The following is a 15,793-nucleotide window of genomic DNA, read 5'->3' as shown; positions in this document are numbered from 1 at the left end:
TGGAACCAGGGATTTGGGATTTGAATCCCAAAGTTGTTCAGTAGCTATGAGGCACTTGGGTGGGTTACATATCTTCTCTAAGCCTTTGTTTCCTCATACGTGATTTGGAGACACTACTTCAAAGTAAGTATTAGTATGTAGGACATGAGAGCCAGTATAAGTGGGGTGGGTATGTAGCATCACATGTATGTAGCAGGTGATCAGTAGGAGTTACTATTGTGACTATTAAGCTTGGAGCTGTTATTGGTTTTTTTAATGTTTATTTTTGAGAGAGAGAGAGAGTGCAAGCTGGGAGAGGCAGAGGGAGAGGGAGACACAAAAGCTGAAGCAGGCTCTAGGCTCCAAGCTGTCAGCACAGAGCCCAGTGTGGGGCTCAAGCCTGCAAACTGCAAGATCATGATCTAAGCTGAAGTCGGACGCTTAACGTCGACTGAGCCACCCAGGCGTCCCTGGTTTGGGTTTTTAAAAAATTTTTTTTTAATTGTTCTTAAGTTTATTTTCTTTGAGAGAGAGAGCACATGCATGCATGTGAGTGAGTGAAGGACAGCACAGAACCTAGCACAGGGCTCAAACCCATGAACCATGAGATCATGACCTGAGCCGAAACCAAGAGTCGGATGCTTAACCGACTGAGCCACCCAGGTGTGCCAGAAATGTTTTTAGATCCATTTGTAATTTTGTAGTTAATAGAGATACCAATAAAAAGGGATTTCTTAGCTTCTTTTGGCTTCAATGTATATAATAAGAGTGTAAATATATTTTATTGAATTGTTGATTTAAACACTCCTAGTACATAGGGGCTCATTTTGAGGTTTATCTTTGGAAATGTATAAAATTGCTCATGAATGTACCCCACACTGAATCAAAGCAATTCAGGTGGAATCAAAGTGAAGTAAATCAGAATGAATTGGTGAGTGTCACTCGTTGACCCACAACACTTTCACCATAATCTCAAAGCTAAAGAAACATCGTAGTAGATTTTAAATATTCATGGAAGTGGCGAGTTGTGCATTGTTAAAAGGCATCTGTTAGGAAGGACCTTACAGATGGTTATTGATTGGTGAACCTTATTGATCATTGCTGTTGCACGCGACTAGCTTGAAACCAGGCAGGGACACAGTTTAACCAACTTTTGTTTCCCTGTAGCTCTACCCATGAGAAAAAAAGCAGAACCAATATGGCTGTAAAGCAAGGTCGATTTTATTTGCGGCACAATACTTTGTCAGAGGATATTCCCATTGTAATCATATTTAAGGTAAGGCTGCAGGTACCTACTGGAAATTGTAAGGAGTCTTTCTCTGGTTTGTTTTCATACGTAATTAGAAATTTGGAGGATAAAGAGTTCTAGGAATAGAAAGATTTGTGGCATAGATAAATTGTCAGGTATGTAATATATTTTAAATTGAAAGCTACTAAGATCAGGATTCAGATATTAAAAAATACTATTTTTTAGTAGCTACACAATTAAAAATTTTAAGGGTGTAAAGTGAGAAGTAAACCTTCCACCCACCCATACCTAACCACCTAGTTGTTCTACCCAGGTACACCACTGTTACTGGTTTCTTGTGCATCTTTCTAAAGACAGTCTATGCCTGTGCTAGCACATGAGTACATGGTAGAGTTTTGTTCTGTTTTTTACTTGCATACATTGCACACCATTTTTCATTTAGCTTGTTTTCTTTTTTGTAACTTCTGTCTTGGAGATTGTGTTATTAGTTGGTACAGAGCTACCACATTCTGTTTGACAAACTATTCTATTATGGCTGTACCACAGTTTAATCATCCCTCCTTCGGTGGATACACACATCTCTTGCTGTTATAGAAATGCTGTAGTATCACGTTATACAGGGGCAGGGGTATCTGTAGGCTGAATTCCTAGCAGTAGACTTTTCTAGGTCAAAGAGTTTAAGTTTTTTTTGTTTTTTGTTTTTAGTGTTTATTTTTGAGAGAGAAAGAATGTGCATGTGGGAAAGGCAGAGAGAGAGGGAAAGGGAACAGAGGATCTGAAGCCGGCTCCACTTCTCACTGACAGCAAAGAGTTGGATGGTGGGGCTGGAACCCACAAACCGTGAGATCACAACCTGAACCGAAGTCAGACATTTAACCAACTGAGCCACCCAGGCGCCCCCCAAGTTTGTTTTTTTGTGGACTCGGGAGTCTGGTGTGTTTCTACATAAATATGAATTTTAAAATTGATTTTTTTCAGCTTGTTTATGAACTGGTGACATAGAATCCAAAAGATATTTTCACACAGAAATTATGTTTAAATGGTATATACTTGTGACCGCACAGCAGCCCGTTTAACCTGCTCTGGGACCTAAATGTTCCCCACATTTTATGAACACTTGTAGTATTAGTCACCAAGCGAAATTTAAAAATACCATCATGTTATACGGTTGACCCTCAGCATTTGTGAATTTTGCACTTGTCAGTTATACGTGCTGAAATTTATTTGTGACCCTGAAATCATCACTGGTGGTGGTTTTACAGTTATTCACAGACATGCACAGGCTCAGAGCAGTGACAAATTTGAGTCCCCAAGCTCTATGTTCCCAGCTGAGGTTGAAGAAGGTGACATTCTGCCTTCTTGTTTCCACTCTCAAGCTGTAAACAGGAGCCCTTACCATGGTCTCTTTAGTGCCATGTTGTTTCACATTTTTGTGTTTTTGGGGGAGGGGGGATTTTGCTGTTTAAAGTGGCCCCCAAGCCAGGGGCTGAAGTGATGTCTATCTTTTCAAAGCACAAGAAGGCCATGATGTGCCTTATGGAGAAAACACATGTGTCAGATAAGCTGCGTTCAGGCATGAGTTAAGTGCTGTTGGCTGTGAGTTCAGTGCTAATGAGTCAACAACATACATTGAATAAGGTGTCCTTAAGGAGAAAGCCATGTCAAACAAGGTTCTGTATTGATGGGTGGAGGAAAACCTAACCAGAGGCCCGCAGGACACAAGTGCATTTCCCATTGGTGCAGTGCTTCAGTGTTCTCTCATTCAGGGTTTGCAGTGCCTCCGGAGAGCACAGCAGCCGAGGAGACCCGTGCCCAACTGTGTATGGGCCAAAAGTGAGTCCTGACTAGGGCTGATCGAAATGAAGAGTTCAGTTTGAGTCAGTACTGAAGAGATCTTGAGAGTGGGGACGTGGGGTGATTTTAGGGGTTGATAACACTTGTTTCTCATTTAGAGTTAACTCACTTTGGAGTTAAATGTTCCTGCTCAGCAGTTGTTAACGATATCTGAAACCTTTTGGGGGCTGCAAGGGGAGAAAATAGAGAGCCTCTGAGATGGAGGTAACTAAGCTGGTTAAAAAGGAAAAAAGCATTTGGGTATACACCTCAGAGGAGTAAGAGAGAAGGACTTGAACTTGTCTTGTTGGACTTGTGACCCTGCCAGGGCCCAGGAGGCGGGGAGACGGGCCCCTTCCTGTCAGGCTCTAGTTGGTCGCTGGGAGGGATGCCCCGGGCTGTTCCTGGGTATTGATCAGCTGGGTTCTCTAACTCAGGAAATAACTGCATTCTGAATGCAATTACATGGAGAGGACTGTAGGAGATTTTTTTAATGTTTAGTGCAACTTAATGTGCTTATAAGTTCTCTGAGATGCTGGCATTTATTTTCCTTTTAGGACAGTGATGATTGACGATGATGATCACAGTAGCAGTACCATTATATTGGGGGGGGTGCAAAGAGAAGTCTTAAATGTGCTTTTCATTATACTTCTTCAAGGTTTATATTTTTAAAGCATGGAAGTAATTTTGGCATTTCTCGTAAGGATCCCCTAGTACCCTGCAGTGTCTTGTGTCCATAGCGGTGGTTAGTGGGTAAAGAGAATTTCATCTGACTGTGTAGAATTACATCTCCAGCAGAGGGCAGTGTGTTCCTATGCATCAAAGGACTTTTATGGATGTTTTAGAGGCTTAAAGATGCATAGGACTGCATTCCTTAGACCAGAAATTACAAATTAATTCTAATGCTCATAGTCTTCTGTCATTCACATGGAAAATACATCACTAGACACATGGACACATTAAAATCAGAAAACCTTTATTAAATGCTTTTTTGGCTAGGTAACAAAATTTTGATAAGACCATTTCTTTCAAATTTGTTTATTATGTTGCAAATGTGTATGTGTATTTAGAGCCAACTTAAATCCTTTTTAAAATGGGCCTATAAGTTAACAATATGCATTTTTAGGTAATGTGTAGTTGAGATTATACAACAGTTCTTGAATTGTACAAATTTAGAAAGCCACTGAGAAGCAGAATTCCATTTCTAGCTACACTTTTTTTCAGACCCTTTTTCCTTTGCTTTTGTAATATATACATGGGTTTTATTTTATTTTTTCTGCTTCACTTACCAGTGAATTTTCTGTATCTGTAAATACAGAGCTACATCATTATTTCTGGTAGGCATTGTACAGAAGTGTGGGTGGTATAATCTATTTAACCAGTTTCTTGTAGGACAGCATTCAGGTGCCATTTTTTCCAAGTTTTCCATCTTATGCACAGCCCTGAGTATTCTTCCACATACGTGTTTGTGCATGTTGCTGAATATTTTGTGAGACTGAACTCCTGGGAATGAAATTATATGTGTTTTTAAAAAACTCGGTGCATGTTGCCAAACTTTCTTCCTGAAATGTAACCTTATATTCTAATCAGCCATGTGTAAGAATTGAAACAACCAATTAAAATTTTTCTGTTTGAATAAACTAAATACATTGGTCACAGGTAGTCACATTTTGTGGTCTCCCGCTAGAGGGATGTTTTAAAAGCCTGATGGAACCTTGTTTGATAACTTCTAAGACTTTTCCATCTGGGGAGCAGCACGGGATTTGGGAGAGCTTAGCACCAGACAGACATAGGCCTAATTCCCACTTCTCCACTTGTTAGCTGTGTGACCTCCAGACAGATTTCCCAGTCTCCCTGAATCTTGGATAACTCCCCTATAAAGTGAAAATTTCACCTGAGAGGGTTGTTGTGAAGAGCAAAGGAAATCACGCATATTTTGAAAAGTGGATGGCCTAGAAAGAAGATACTGTTTCTCTTGCCTTCGCTCTCCTTATGCAGGAGCAAAATAAACTGGGCGACCAGGAAAGTCCATCATTTCTCTTTTTGTGTTGTGTGGCCCTAACACAGACCTTGACAGTCATTAGGACTTGATGGTTGTTGATTGTAACCAACAATTGGCTAAAAGTGACAGAAGCAGCAGGGTTTCCAGGTTTCATGCTGGGTCTGAATATGATGGCTAAAGCTTTTAAGACCTAGATCAGCCTTATTTATGGACTTGAATCACTACAAAGGTTCTCCTGCCCATGAATCTTTTCCCCCTTTACATTTTGTATTCCCAAGTATTCAGCAGTTGCACTGTGATGGCATCTGTAGTCTGAAAGTTTTTACAGAAAAGATCAGATTTCAAGGGAGCTGGGCATTGTTTCTTGGAAACCAACTTACATTAAAATTGTTGATCTTTGAAGAGAAAAAACTGCAGAGTGAAAGAGGGCTATTACTGTTCTTTTATCTGCTAAGACCACTTTGAGTAATAATAGATTGATTTCTGTCTAAAGAAAGATTAGAGACTTCTGAATATTAGGTATTTGAAGGACTTAATCCCTTCCCATCTTTCACATCATATATTTCAGCATATCCCCATCAGTGGGCAGGTTTTTCTCTTCTGCTCATTAGCGTCTGTCTTTAAACGTCACACTTGTAGTCACACTTCGCGGCCATCCAAGGAGATTTCATGCCCTTTTTAAAGAGCATATTCTCTTACTTTTGTTCATCTTATTGCTGATGGCCAGACTGGGTGACCTGCTGAAACGTATTGTCTCTGCTAATTGTTCATAAGGTCATTATGTAGCACTTATTTCTGACTTATCAGGTGAAATGATTTCAGATATCTGGAGTACAAAGAGTTCCATATATAAAAGCTAGTTTTCAGATATCTAAATTATGTCTGTGAAGCAAAATGGTTGGGCATTTTGCTATCGTTTCCATAGCAATATGCCATTTATTTGTAGCTGTGACATCCCAAGGCTAAACAGTCACAAAATCAGTTTGGTCTTTGGAGCTAGAGCGCTTTTGATGATGACCTGACTTATCACCCTGTGGTTCAGAGACCCAGTATAGGAAGAGTTTAGTCCTTGTAGAGCAAAGCTTTGCCACTGATGATTCTTTCTGCACATATGGTGTCATTTACCATGTGCTTGGCATATCTTCACTTCATGGCTTAGAAATATTTGGAGGGCCTAAGCAGTCTGTTTAGATCATGTTAGAACACTTGAAAATTTTATGCAGTTATCAAATTACCGCTTAGATTCAGCCTTGGGACAACTTGAAGCAAAAATTCATAATAATGTCAAATGAGGAAGGACTTTTTCATTATTATTAAACACCAAAATGGGTGATGAAGTATATAGTCTCTCCCATTTGGAGATTTCTAAACTAAAAATTAATTATTAAAATAATCCAGGTGGCCTTAGTTCAGAAGATTTAGATGTTGACATGCCTAAAGAAAGGGGGTGGGTGGATCCAGAAAGCTACTGCCAGTTCAGCTCCAAGATTCTTTTTCTGTCCCAGTGAGACCTTGTCCTGCTGTATTATCTGGACATACTAGGTTTAGCATCTGCCCATATAGCTCTCTTCTGGTGTTTGCACTTTCCTCTGAGAGGGTAGTGTATTAGTTACAAAGTTTTATTATCAAAGATTTTAGAGAAGGGTGATTGGATTCTACTGCAAATTAGTTGCCCTAGTATTGTTTTTCTTATATTTTTATTCCATTGACATCCACATAACATTCTTTTTTTAAAAATTGTTTTATTTATTTATTTTAGAGAGAGCGTGCACGTGTGAGCACAGGGGAGGAGCAGAGAGAGAGAGAGAGAGAGAGAGAGAGAGAGAGACAATCCCAAGCAAACTCCATGCTGTCAGTGTGGAACCTGATGCAAGGCTTGATCTCCTGAACTGTGAGATCATGACCTGAGCCAAAACCAAGAGTTGATGCTCAGGCTACTGAGCCACCCGGGTGCCCCAGAACCCGATAATATTATTTTGAGATTGACAAGTGGAAGTTAATTTATGTTCTGATTAGCTTTTCACAGAGAAATAGTCTCTTCTGGTATCTCTGGCTGGCTTCTTGTAGACCAAGGAGGAAACGTATACAGCTGTCCGTACGGGCCATAGCTGTCAGAGCACATGCACTCAGTGCTTGTTCAAAGGATAATCTAGGGTCTTGTTTTTGTTTCATTTGTTTAAAAATTAGAAGTGATCATTTTCGAGGATTGCTCTCCTTTAATCCATGAAGTGCTGAGTGTCTTAACGAATTTATGTAATTTTTAAACAGTGGAGTTTATGCCTAGCATCGACGTGAACAAATGCATCATTTTAATTAGAGATAAAAGGACATGAAAATCAAAGTATACAAAAGAGATTTGTGTCCTGAGAGCATCTTTATTGTTCACTAAACAAAAAAATGTTTGGATGAAACAAGTTACATGTTTAAAAAGGGTTTTTTTGTAAGTTTCAGTAGTGAATCTAATGCCAAAAGTTGGTCTGTTAGTTTTTGTGCAAATTCAGCATAGTTTCTGTCGTCAGAGATTTGGCAGTTGCTTGCCTGGGTGGCTCGGGCTCAGGGTCTTTCATGAGTCAAGATGTCAGCCAGGGCTGAAGTCATCAAAGGCTGGGCTGGGGCGTGGGAAGGTCTGCCTTCATGGTGGCTCCTCCACATCAGACCTTTCCATAGATGGCTCCGGTGTCTTCATGACACTACCCGCGGCTAGCTTCTCTACCCACCCCCCCACCCCCACCCCAGAGGAACACTCTAAGAGAAAGAGCAAGCCAGAGGCTGCAGTGCTGTTTCTAACCAGGCTCCGAAGTTGTACTCTGTGGCTTCCACCTTTTTTTCTGTAGAAGCGAGTCATTAAGTTTAGCCCACACTCGAAGAGGAGAATTAGTTTTTTACCTTTCGTAGAGAGGGTCAAAGAATTGGCGAACCTTTTCTAAACCGCTACGGTTTGCCTCAGAGGGGGGACATAGCATATATTTAGCTCCCCGCCCCCTGAAAGCTTCGAACTTTCAGTAAGTTGACATCTGATCCTAAAGCATCCAGATGGAATTTCTGGATGAGAGATTACTCAAACAGAGGACTGTAGAATTTTGAATCTTCTTGTTACAGAAATGAAGAAAACTGAGGTGGACAAGGTGACGGGACGGTAGTGGTTGTGAGGTCTGTCTTTGACCTTGCTTTAGGATGGACACCTGAGATCCCTTGACCTAGAGAGGTGCCGTCTCTGTTGTACTCCGGCGCGTGTTCTCGATGTTCCTTACTGGAACTTGAGATTCAGTTTTCCCTTTCTCCCTCGTGTGTGGAGAACTAGGAACCAGAGCATCGAATCCTCACTAGATAGTTATTCCTGGTTCTGTTTTCTCTGCATAGCTAAAGGAAGAATTTTAATGCAAACATAACTTTTCCCCTAACTTCTAAGAAGCAGATTCTTTCTCCGCCAAGAGAGGTGTAGTGAGATTATGCTCTATTTCTTGATGTGGCAGAATTCCAGGCAAGTGTGTGAAGGAGTGAGCCTTCGTGCCATATGGAATCTACAAAGACCTGTGCTGCCGGCTGCCACCTTGAAACACTTAAGAGAAGCGGGTTTCCTAAACCTCTTGAGTGTGTTTTTAGTGTTTTAAAAAACCTCTTTTTAAACTTGCGTAAAGGATAGCTTGATATCTCCAGACTAGTGAGGTAAAACATCCTTTAAGAAAAATCCCTTTAGCCTAAATGTGAACGATTTGACAGTTCTCAGAAAAATTAGTCTTGTGACAAAATTAATTGGGGTTCTGTTTGTTTTCAGCGATGTGTATTTTCTGATTTGTGCCCTTTGGCTGTTTTGGGGTTTTTGGTTTTTGTTATTTGTTTTTGTTTTCAGTTTGTTTTTGTAATTGTGACCAGTGTTTCCACTATACCTTCCTACCTCCTTTTTTCATGATGAAACTCCTAGGCTATTTAAACATTTTAGAAGATGACACACATGCAAAAAGTGCTTGAGAATGTTTGTTTTCGTCTTCCGAATCAAAATTTCTGTTTTCAGGTTCTTCTGCAGCTTGTGCTATGGCTGCCAATGCCAGATGGCACCGTTTCTGAGAAAAGAGCTAGCTTTTGCTTAGAAGTAATACCCACAAACAATGCCGAATTAGCATAAGCAAATGTCAGTGAGTTAACACAAAGCCAACACTCTTTCTATCTTTTCTTTCCTTCCTAGGCCATGGGTGTGGAGAGTGACCAGGAAATTGTACAGATGATTGGAACAGAGGAGCACGTGATGGCTGCATTTGGGCCCAGTCTGGAAGAGTGCCAGAAAGCTCAGATTTTCACACAGATGCAGGTGTGTCTTTTCATGTCGTCCTTTGCTATGAAAGGGAATTGGAAATTTAATGCTGCCCATGGATAAAGCATCGGATGCAGTCACTTCTTGGGGTGTAGGTGTGGGAGGGTGTTGGGGAGGACCAGTAGAGAAGCTTCTTTGACTTGTACTTTAGGAATTGGAAGAAGGAATTTGCCTTGACAGATTATCAGCCTGTGGTGTCTAACTTGGAAGGGGGATATGTGGCCAAGAGGCTTTTGTTCTGATATAATAGCAAGTGTGCTTTTTTCATTTATTTGCCTAAATGATTTATGATTTTGAACTACAACAACTCCAGTGTAGAAGACTTTTTTTTCCCTCAGTTCTCCTCAATTTCCCTTTTATTCCCTACTTCCAGTTGCTTTCAGTGTCCAGTGTGGTCTGAATCCCTTTTTCTGAATTCCCAGCGTCATCAGCAAGAAAATTCAAGATCAGAAACCCTTTACCAGGGTAGAGCTCTGTAGAGCCTTCATCGACCTGCTAAGGAATTCCTAGTTGGAACCTGGGGATTTTAGGACACAACACTCAAAGATGAAGACAGGGAGATATATATGCTAAACATAATAAAATGAATTGTACTTCCTGCCCTGGTGACAGGGAGCCCTGATGCCCACATTTAGAATGTTTAGTCCCACATTTGTAAAGTACTTTGCTCCATGTAAAGTGGTGGCCTTACTCATAGCCCTGGGAGGCAGGGATTCCCTGCTATCGAAGCACAGCAGACTGTTCTTACGTATCCATACGTACATTGTCTGTTCTGTGGGTTACTTTCAACAAGGTGTAAATTCCAGGCTGCTTTTTCCTTGTTACCCAGGATGCTTGTAGAGGTAGCATTTTCCCACTTACATCTGTTAGTGTGTGTTGATGTTTTCTTAGAGTCAGAAAAACATTCAAGAAGGTTGATCGTTGTACGTCAGTGTATATATAATCCCAAGGCACAAACCAGTAGGGATTTACTGCCTTCCTCTTTTTATGCAGTTAAGTAATAGCTCCAGTTATTGGGCAGGTGGCATCAGGAGAAGTTGTTTGGATCTAGGAGGTTCTATCTGTGGTCTTTATTGAAAACAAAATATTTAGTGTTCATGAATCTTTGTTTCCAACTGGAATTGTACTGTACAAGGGTTCCAAGAACATGAAGAGGAAACGTTAAGAAACAGCCAGGAGTTGGCTCAATGTGGGGAGACACGCTCTCTCCTTCAAAGCTACGAAATGCTGAGGAAGAGCAGTTTACCTTAATGGTAGTTCAGCGGATTCAGTGAGATCTGTGAATATTCATTTTATAACAGATAGCATCATTGTTGCTCAGATAACCCTGTAACACCATGGTGTGGCTTGTGTGAAAAGGCTAAATAGTGGGTTGCAAAATCATTTATTTTTTTTAAATAGGTGCTGACAGAAAGTTAGCTAACTGAATGAGAGAAGTTCAGTTAAAGGTGAGGGGAATATACAAACAGGGGGTGTAAGGTTGACATGGTTTGTACTCTTTGTGCTGGATTAGAACATTGAATAATTTTTCGCAGCTAATAAGAGGCTATAGAGAAATGCATACTCCGAAATGGTTGGTAAGTTGAACACGAGTTCGGGCAGTGTGGCTATTTGTTATTCTAAGTGAACATGGAGCAGATCTGCAGTGTATTCTTCTATAATAGAACTTTTGACAACATGGCACTTAGTGGATTGCTAAACCACCTGCGTTGTGTTTGTGTTTAATGCCTCCCTTCTCAGTCTCTCCTCCATTCCTTCTGCCCACAGAGCCTTTTGCTGGGCCTTGGTCACGGACGTTTTCTATCATCCTTGTCAAGGGCTATGGTATAGAGAGAAGAAATTATTAGCCTTTTGGAGGATAGGATGCACTTGGGGGTGTCATCTTGGCCTGTTCGTGACCAGACTGGGCTCTTACGCCAACCCTCATACTATGAACCCTTGGCAACATTATTAATTATTTTAAGGAAGAGCTGACTTTTGCTATATAGAAGGGATACTGGGCTCCCCTGTGTTCCTCTGTTTTTCCCTCAAAGTGAAGGATCTTTAGCCTCTTTCCCAAGGGAACTGGAAGACCAAAATTTAATGAGGACAGCTTAGTTTAGGGAAGACTGAACTGCCTGTCTCTTGGCAGTTCCCACTGACTGTGGGCTTGCTTTCATTAGTTACTCGGTCCCCACTTGCTGCTAGGTCCCTGCAGCAAGGCTTGGCACAGTCTTAGTTTATCATCTGCTCTAACGGATGTTTAACTGAGAAGATCCTGGGTCTGATGTCCCGATCTCACCACGGAGGAGTTCTGTTCAGTTCCTGGCCCTGAACCAGTCAGTGAGAATCAAAGAAAAAGATGACACAACGTCTAGTTGGAGAGACATACCCATAAATAGACAATCAAATTACGGTGTGGTCTGAAGTGGAAAGAAAGCACTTAGTTTTTTATCCATAAGGAATTCAAGTAGAGAAAAAGGAGTGGGGTTAGGAAGGCTTCAGAGAGGAAGTGATACCTGAGCTAAGTTTTGAAGCACAGAAAAGAAATTTCCCAGACATTCAACTGGGGACAGGAATTTCAAGGTAAAGAATCAGGAATCCTAGCCCTCTCTTCTAACGGAAAGCCAATTTAAAAAAACAAACAAACAAAAAAGTGCGTTCATTTGTTGCTACAGAATAATAAGAACCACATCATCTTCTTCTTGAAGAACTTTTCATTATGGGAAAACCTCAACACATACAAAGTATACAGATTAGTATTATGAATCCTCATGTGCCCACCACACAGCTTTGATAATTACAAAACGCTTTGACATTCTTGTTTCATGTAAATGTCTACCTACTCCTCACCAGTTATTTGATTAGTTTTTAATACTTCATTTTTATATGTACATTTCAGCATACATAAATTCTAAGTCTTAATTGCACAATTGTGCATAATTTTTATCAGATGTAGAATATTTTTCCATTACCCTGGAAAGTTCCTTCATGCCCCTTCTTAGCTACTTTTTACCTCTGTCCTCTGATTTTCTTCCCCACTGTTCTGATTTTTCACCACAGATTAATTTTGCCTGTTCTAGAACTTTATAGGTGGAATTATGCAGTATGTACTTTTCTGTGGCCAGTTTCTTTTGCTGAGCGTACTGGCTGATATTCATCCAAGTTGCTTTTATGTCATTTATCCACGCAGTTCCATTTTATTACTGAATAGCATTCCATTGTATGAATATACCACAGTTTATTTTTTCCTGTTGATGGGCACTTGGTTGTTTCACTCGGAATGAATAAAGCTGCTGTATGCATTCCTGTACAAGCCTTTGCCTGGACACTTCAGCATTTCTCTTGGATATGTACCTACAAATAGGATTGTTGGATCAAAGAGCCATTGTGAATATAACTTTTTATAAAGTTGGAACTGCCACACCTTTTTCCCAAGCAGTTGTACCATTTTGCAGTCCCACCCCCCTGTGTGAGAGTTCTGATTGGTCCGCGTCCTCACCAACATTTGGTCTTGTCAGTCCTTTTAATTTTAGCCATTCTACTAGGCGTTTAGTGGTGTCTGTACCATTGTGGTTTTAATATGTGTTTCCCTGATGACTACTGATGTTTAACACTTTTTCATGGACTTACTGACTGACTTTCTTGGTGAAGTATGTCCAGATATTTTGCTCGTTTTCCTCGTTGAGTTGTCTTTTTAGTATTGAACTTAAAAGTCCTTTAAAAAACATTCTGGATATAAATCCCTTGACAGATTTATGTATCATAACTTTTTTTTTTTTTGGTTTGACTTACAGTTATTGATTTCTGTCCTGTGTAAAGAAATTTCTCTTACTCCAAGGGCAAGAATATGGTTCTAGTATTTATGCTTATGTCTAAAATCCACTTAAACTAATAATTTTTTTATTTGTTGTGAGGTAGAGGTCAGAGTTAATTTTTTACTTTGTAGCTGCTTAATTGTTTCAACACCATTTGTGGAAAAGATTTTCCCTTGCGGATTGAATTGCTTTGGTACTTTTGTCAAAAATCATCTGACCATGAAAGCATGGGTTTATTTCTGGATGTATTTTCTTCCATTGATCTATTTGTCCTTATGCCAGTATCACACTGCCTTGAGTACCATAGCTTTCTAATCAAAAGTAGGTAATGTAAATCTTCCAACTTTCCTTTAGCTATTCTAGGTCTTTTGCATTTCCAAGTAAATTGTAGAATCAATAGATTTTTGGTCAGTTTGGAGAGAATTGTAACAGTAAGCCATCTTAACACTATTAAACCTTCCTAGTCCATGAAAATGACATAACCCTCCATTTACTTAGGCTTTGTTTTCTCCCAGCAATGCTTTGTAGCTTTCAGGATAGAGGTCTTAACACGATGTGCTTCCTTTTTGAGGGAAAAGAGGCACAGCTCCAGAATGTTAACTGTGGACAGTGGTTCTCTCTGGGAGGAGGATTGGTGGCTGCTTCATATATGTAATGCATGTGTGTATATATGCATAATCTGTTCATTTGTATATTCTAAATTTCCTACAGTGATCATGTATCAATTTTGTAATAAGAAAACTATAAAATAAGGGAACCAGTGTATTGGACAGCATATAATGCTTTTTGTCATTGATCCATGACAAATGTTGATTTTTGACTAAACCTCATGCAGCATTCTCTATAACCAGAATCCTTGTCTTTTTGCTTATAGTGTTATGTGTGGGTTGGTGTTTAATAAATTTCCTCTAGTGGTGTCATTCAAACATCATTATGTTCTGTTTTTATAGGCGTTAAAATATATAGGGAACAAAGTAAGGAGGCAAAGGATGTGGGGAGGTGGACCAAAGAAGACCAAAATAGAGGAGGCAAGAGAACTCCTGGCTTCTACCATCCTGACGCACGTCCCAGTGAGTAGCACTGAACAAGTCTAAGCTGTGGTCATTGTGGGGTCCTTGTGTTGAGGAATTTTGAATACAAGTTTACATTAATTAAAATCTGGTTCTGTAAGAAAAGAGAGACTCTGAAAAGGACTGGGCTGCCCCCGTGGAAATAATCTCCCATTATCAGTGGTTTATTTGTACTTTGGGAATGTTAGCTGTATTCCATCATTATCATCCTGTTTACTCTCTTGTGGTTCTTTTGATCTAAAATTACAGTTTTTTATATTCATACCTATATTAGTGCTTCTACTAGATTTCATGGTTTTGAAGGGCAGAGATGGTGTTAGGTGTTTTGTTTTTTTTTTTAATTTTCACATATATTTCGTATATGTATATTTCATACATGTATATGCACATACATATGTGTGGGTGTATATATATGATACATATATATATGATATATATATATATATCATATATATATATTTTTATTTATATTTGAGAGAGAGACAGAATGTGAACGGGGAAGGGACAAACAGAGGAGGAGACACAGAATCCGAAGCAGGCTCCAGGCTCTGAGCTGTCAGCACAGAGCCTGATGTGGGGCTTGAACTTACGACCCATGAAATCATAACCTGAGCTGAAGTTGGACGCTTGACCAACTGAGCCACCCAGGAGCCCTGATGGTATTAGATGTTTTCAAATGAGGCAAGCTTATAGGGCCTTGCTCACTTATTCTTTTTATTGTAAAATACATATCAAAATTTACCATCTTTAAGTATACAGTTCTGTGGCATTAAGTACATTCTCACCGTTGTGCTACCATTACCATCATAGATACTTTTTTAAAATACTAGATGGTTTATCTCCTAGACCTTGAATTTAATTTAATTTGATTTGATTTTAAGTTTATTTATCTTGAGAGAGAGCATGCAAGTAGGCTTTGCGCTAATAGTGATATGGGGCTCAAACTCACGAACCGTGAGATCATGACCCGAGCTGAAATCAAGAGTTGGACACTTAACTAATTGAGCCAGCCAGGGCCCCATAGACCATGAATTTAGAGTTCACATTGTCCAGCCACCTTTACTTACAGTACAGATTCTCCAGTCCAGACAAGCTGGATGGTTTGTCTTGCCACCCAGCTGGTTAGAGAGAGCTAGAATCCATCTTTTGGCCTTGGAACCTGTGCTTAATGCAGTTGACCCTTGAATAAGACGGGTTTAAACTGTATGGGTCTACAGAGAAAGACAGATACCATATGTTTTTACTCTTAGGTGGATCCTGAGAAACTTAACAGGAACCCATGGGGGAGGGGAAGGGAAGGGAAAAAAAAAAAGGTTAGAGTGGGAGAGAGCCAAAGCATAAGAGACTCTTAAAAAATGAGAACAAACTGAGGGCTGATGAGGGGTGGGAGGGAGGGAAGGGTGGGTGATGGGTATTGAACAGCACATCTTTTGGGATGAGCACTGGGTGTTATGTGGAAACCAATTTGATAGTAAATTTCATATATCTAAAATAAAATAAAAAAATAAAATAAACTGCATGGGTCCCCTTATATGTTGTTTTTTTCTTTCACTA

General features: G+C 39.9%; 1 protein-coding gene across 2 annotated transcripts in view; it reads left to right on the top strand.

Annotated features, from left to right (window-relative positions):
- POLR3B (RNA polymerase III subunit B) overlaps window positions 1-15,793 on the top strand; it is a 105,535-nt gene that overhangs the window by 16,905 nt on the left and 72,837 nt on the right. For both annotated transcript variants that reach the window (XM_025926658.2, XM_086712460.1), the window contains exons 9-11: window positions 1,147-1,255; window positions 9,247-9,369; window positions 14,120-14,239. In XM_025926658.2, coding sequence (XP_025782443.1) covers window positions 1,147-1,255; window positions 9,247-9,369; window positions 14,120-14,239 — 352 coding nt within the window. The remainder of the gene's footprint in view (window positions 1-1,146; window positions 1,256-9,246; window positions 9,370-14,119; window positions 14,240-15,793) is intronic.

This window comes from Puma concolor, chromosome B4, assembly GCF_028749965.1.
Source record: "Puma concolor isolate L17-30 chromosome B4, mPumCon1.1.hap2, whole genome shotgun sequence".
Classification (NCBI taxonomy): domain Eukaryota; kingdom Metazoa; phylum Chordata; class Mammalia; order Carnivora; family Felidae; genus Puma; species Puma concolor.
The sequence above is the reverse complement of the archived record's forward strand: the minus strand, read 5'-3'. Positions and strand labels throughout refer to the sequence as shown.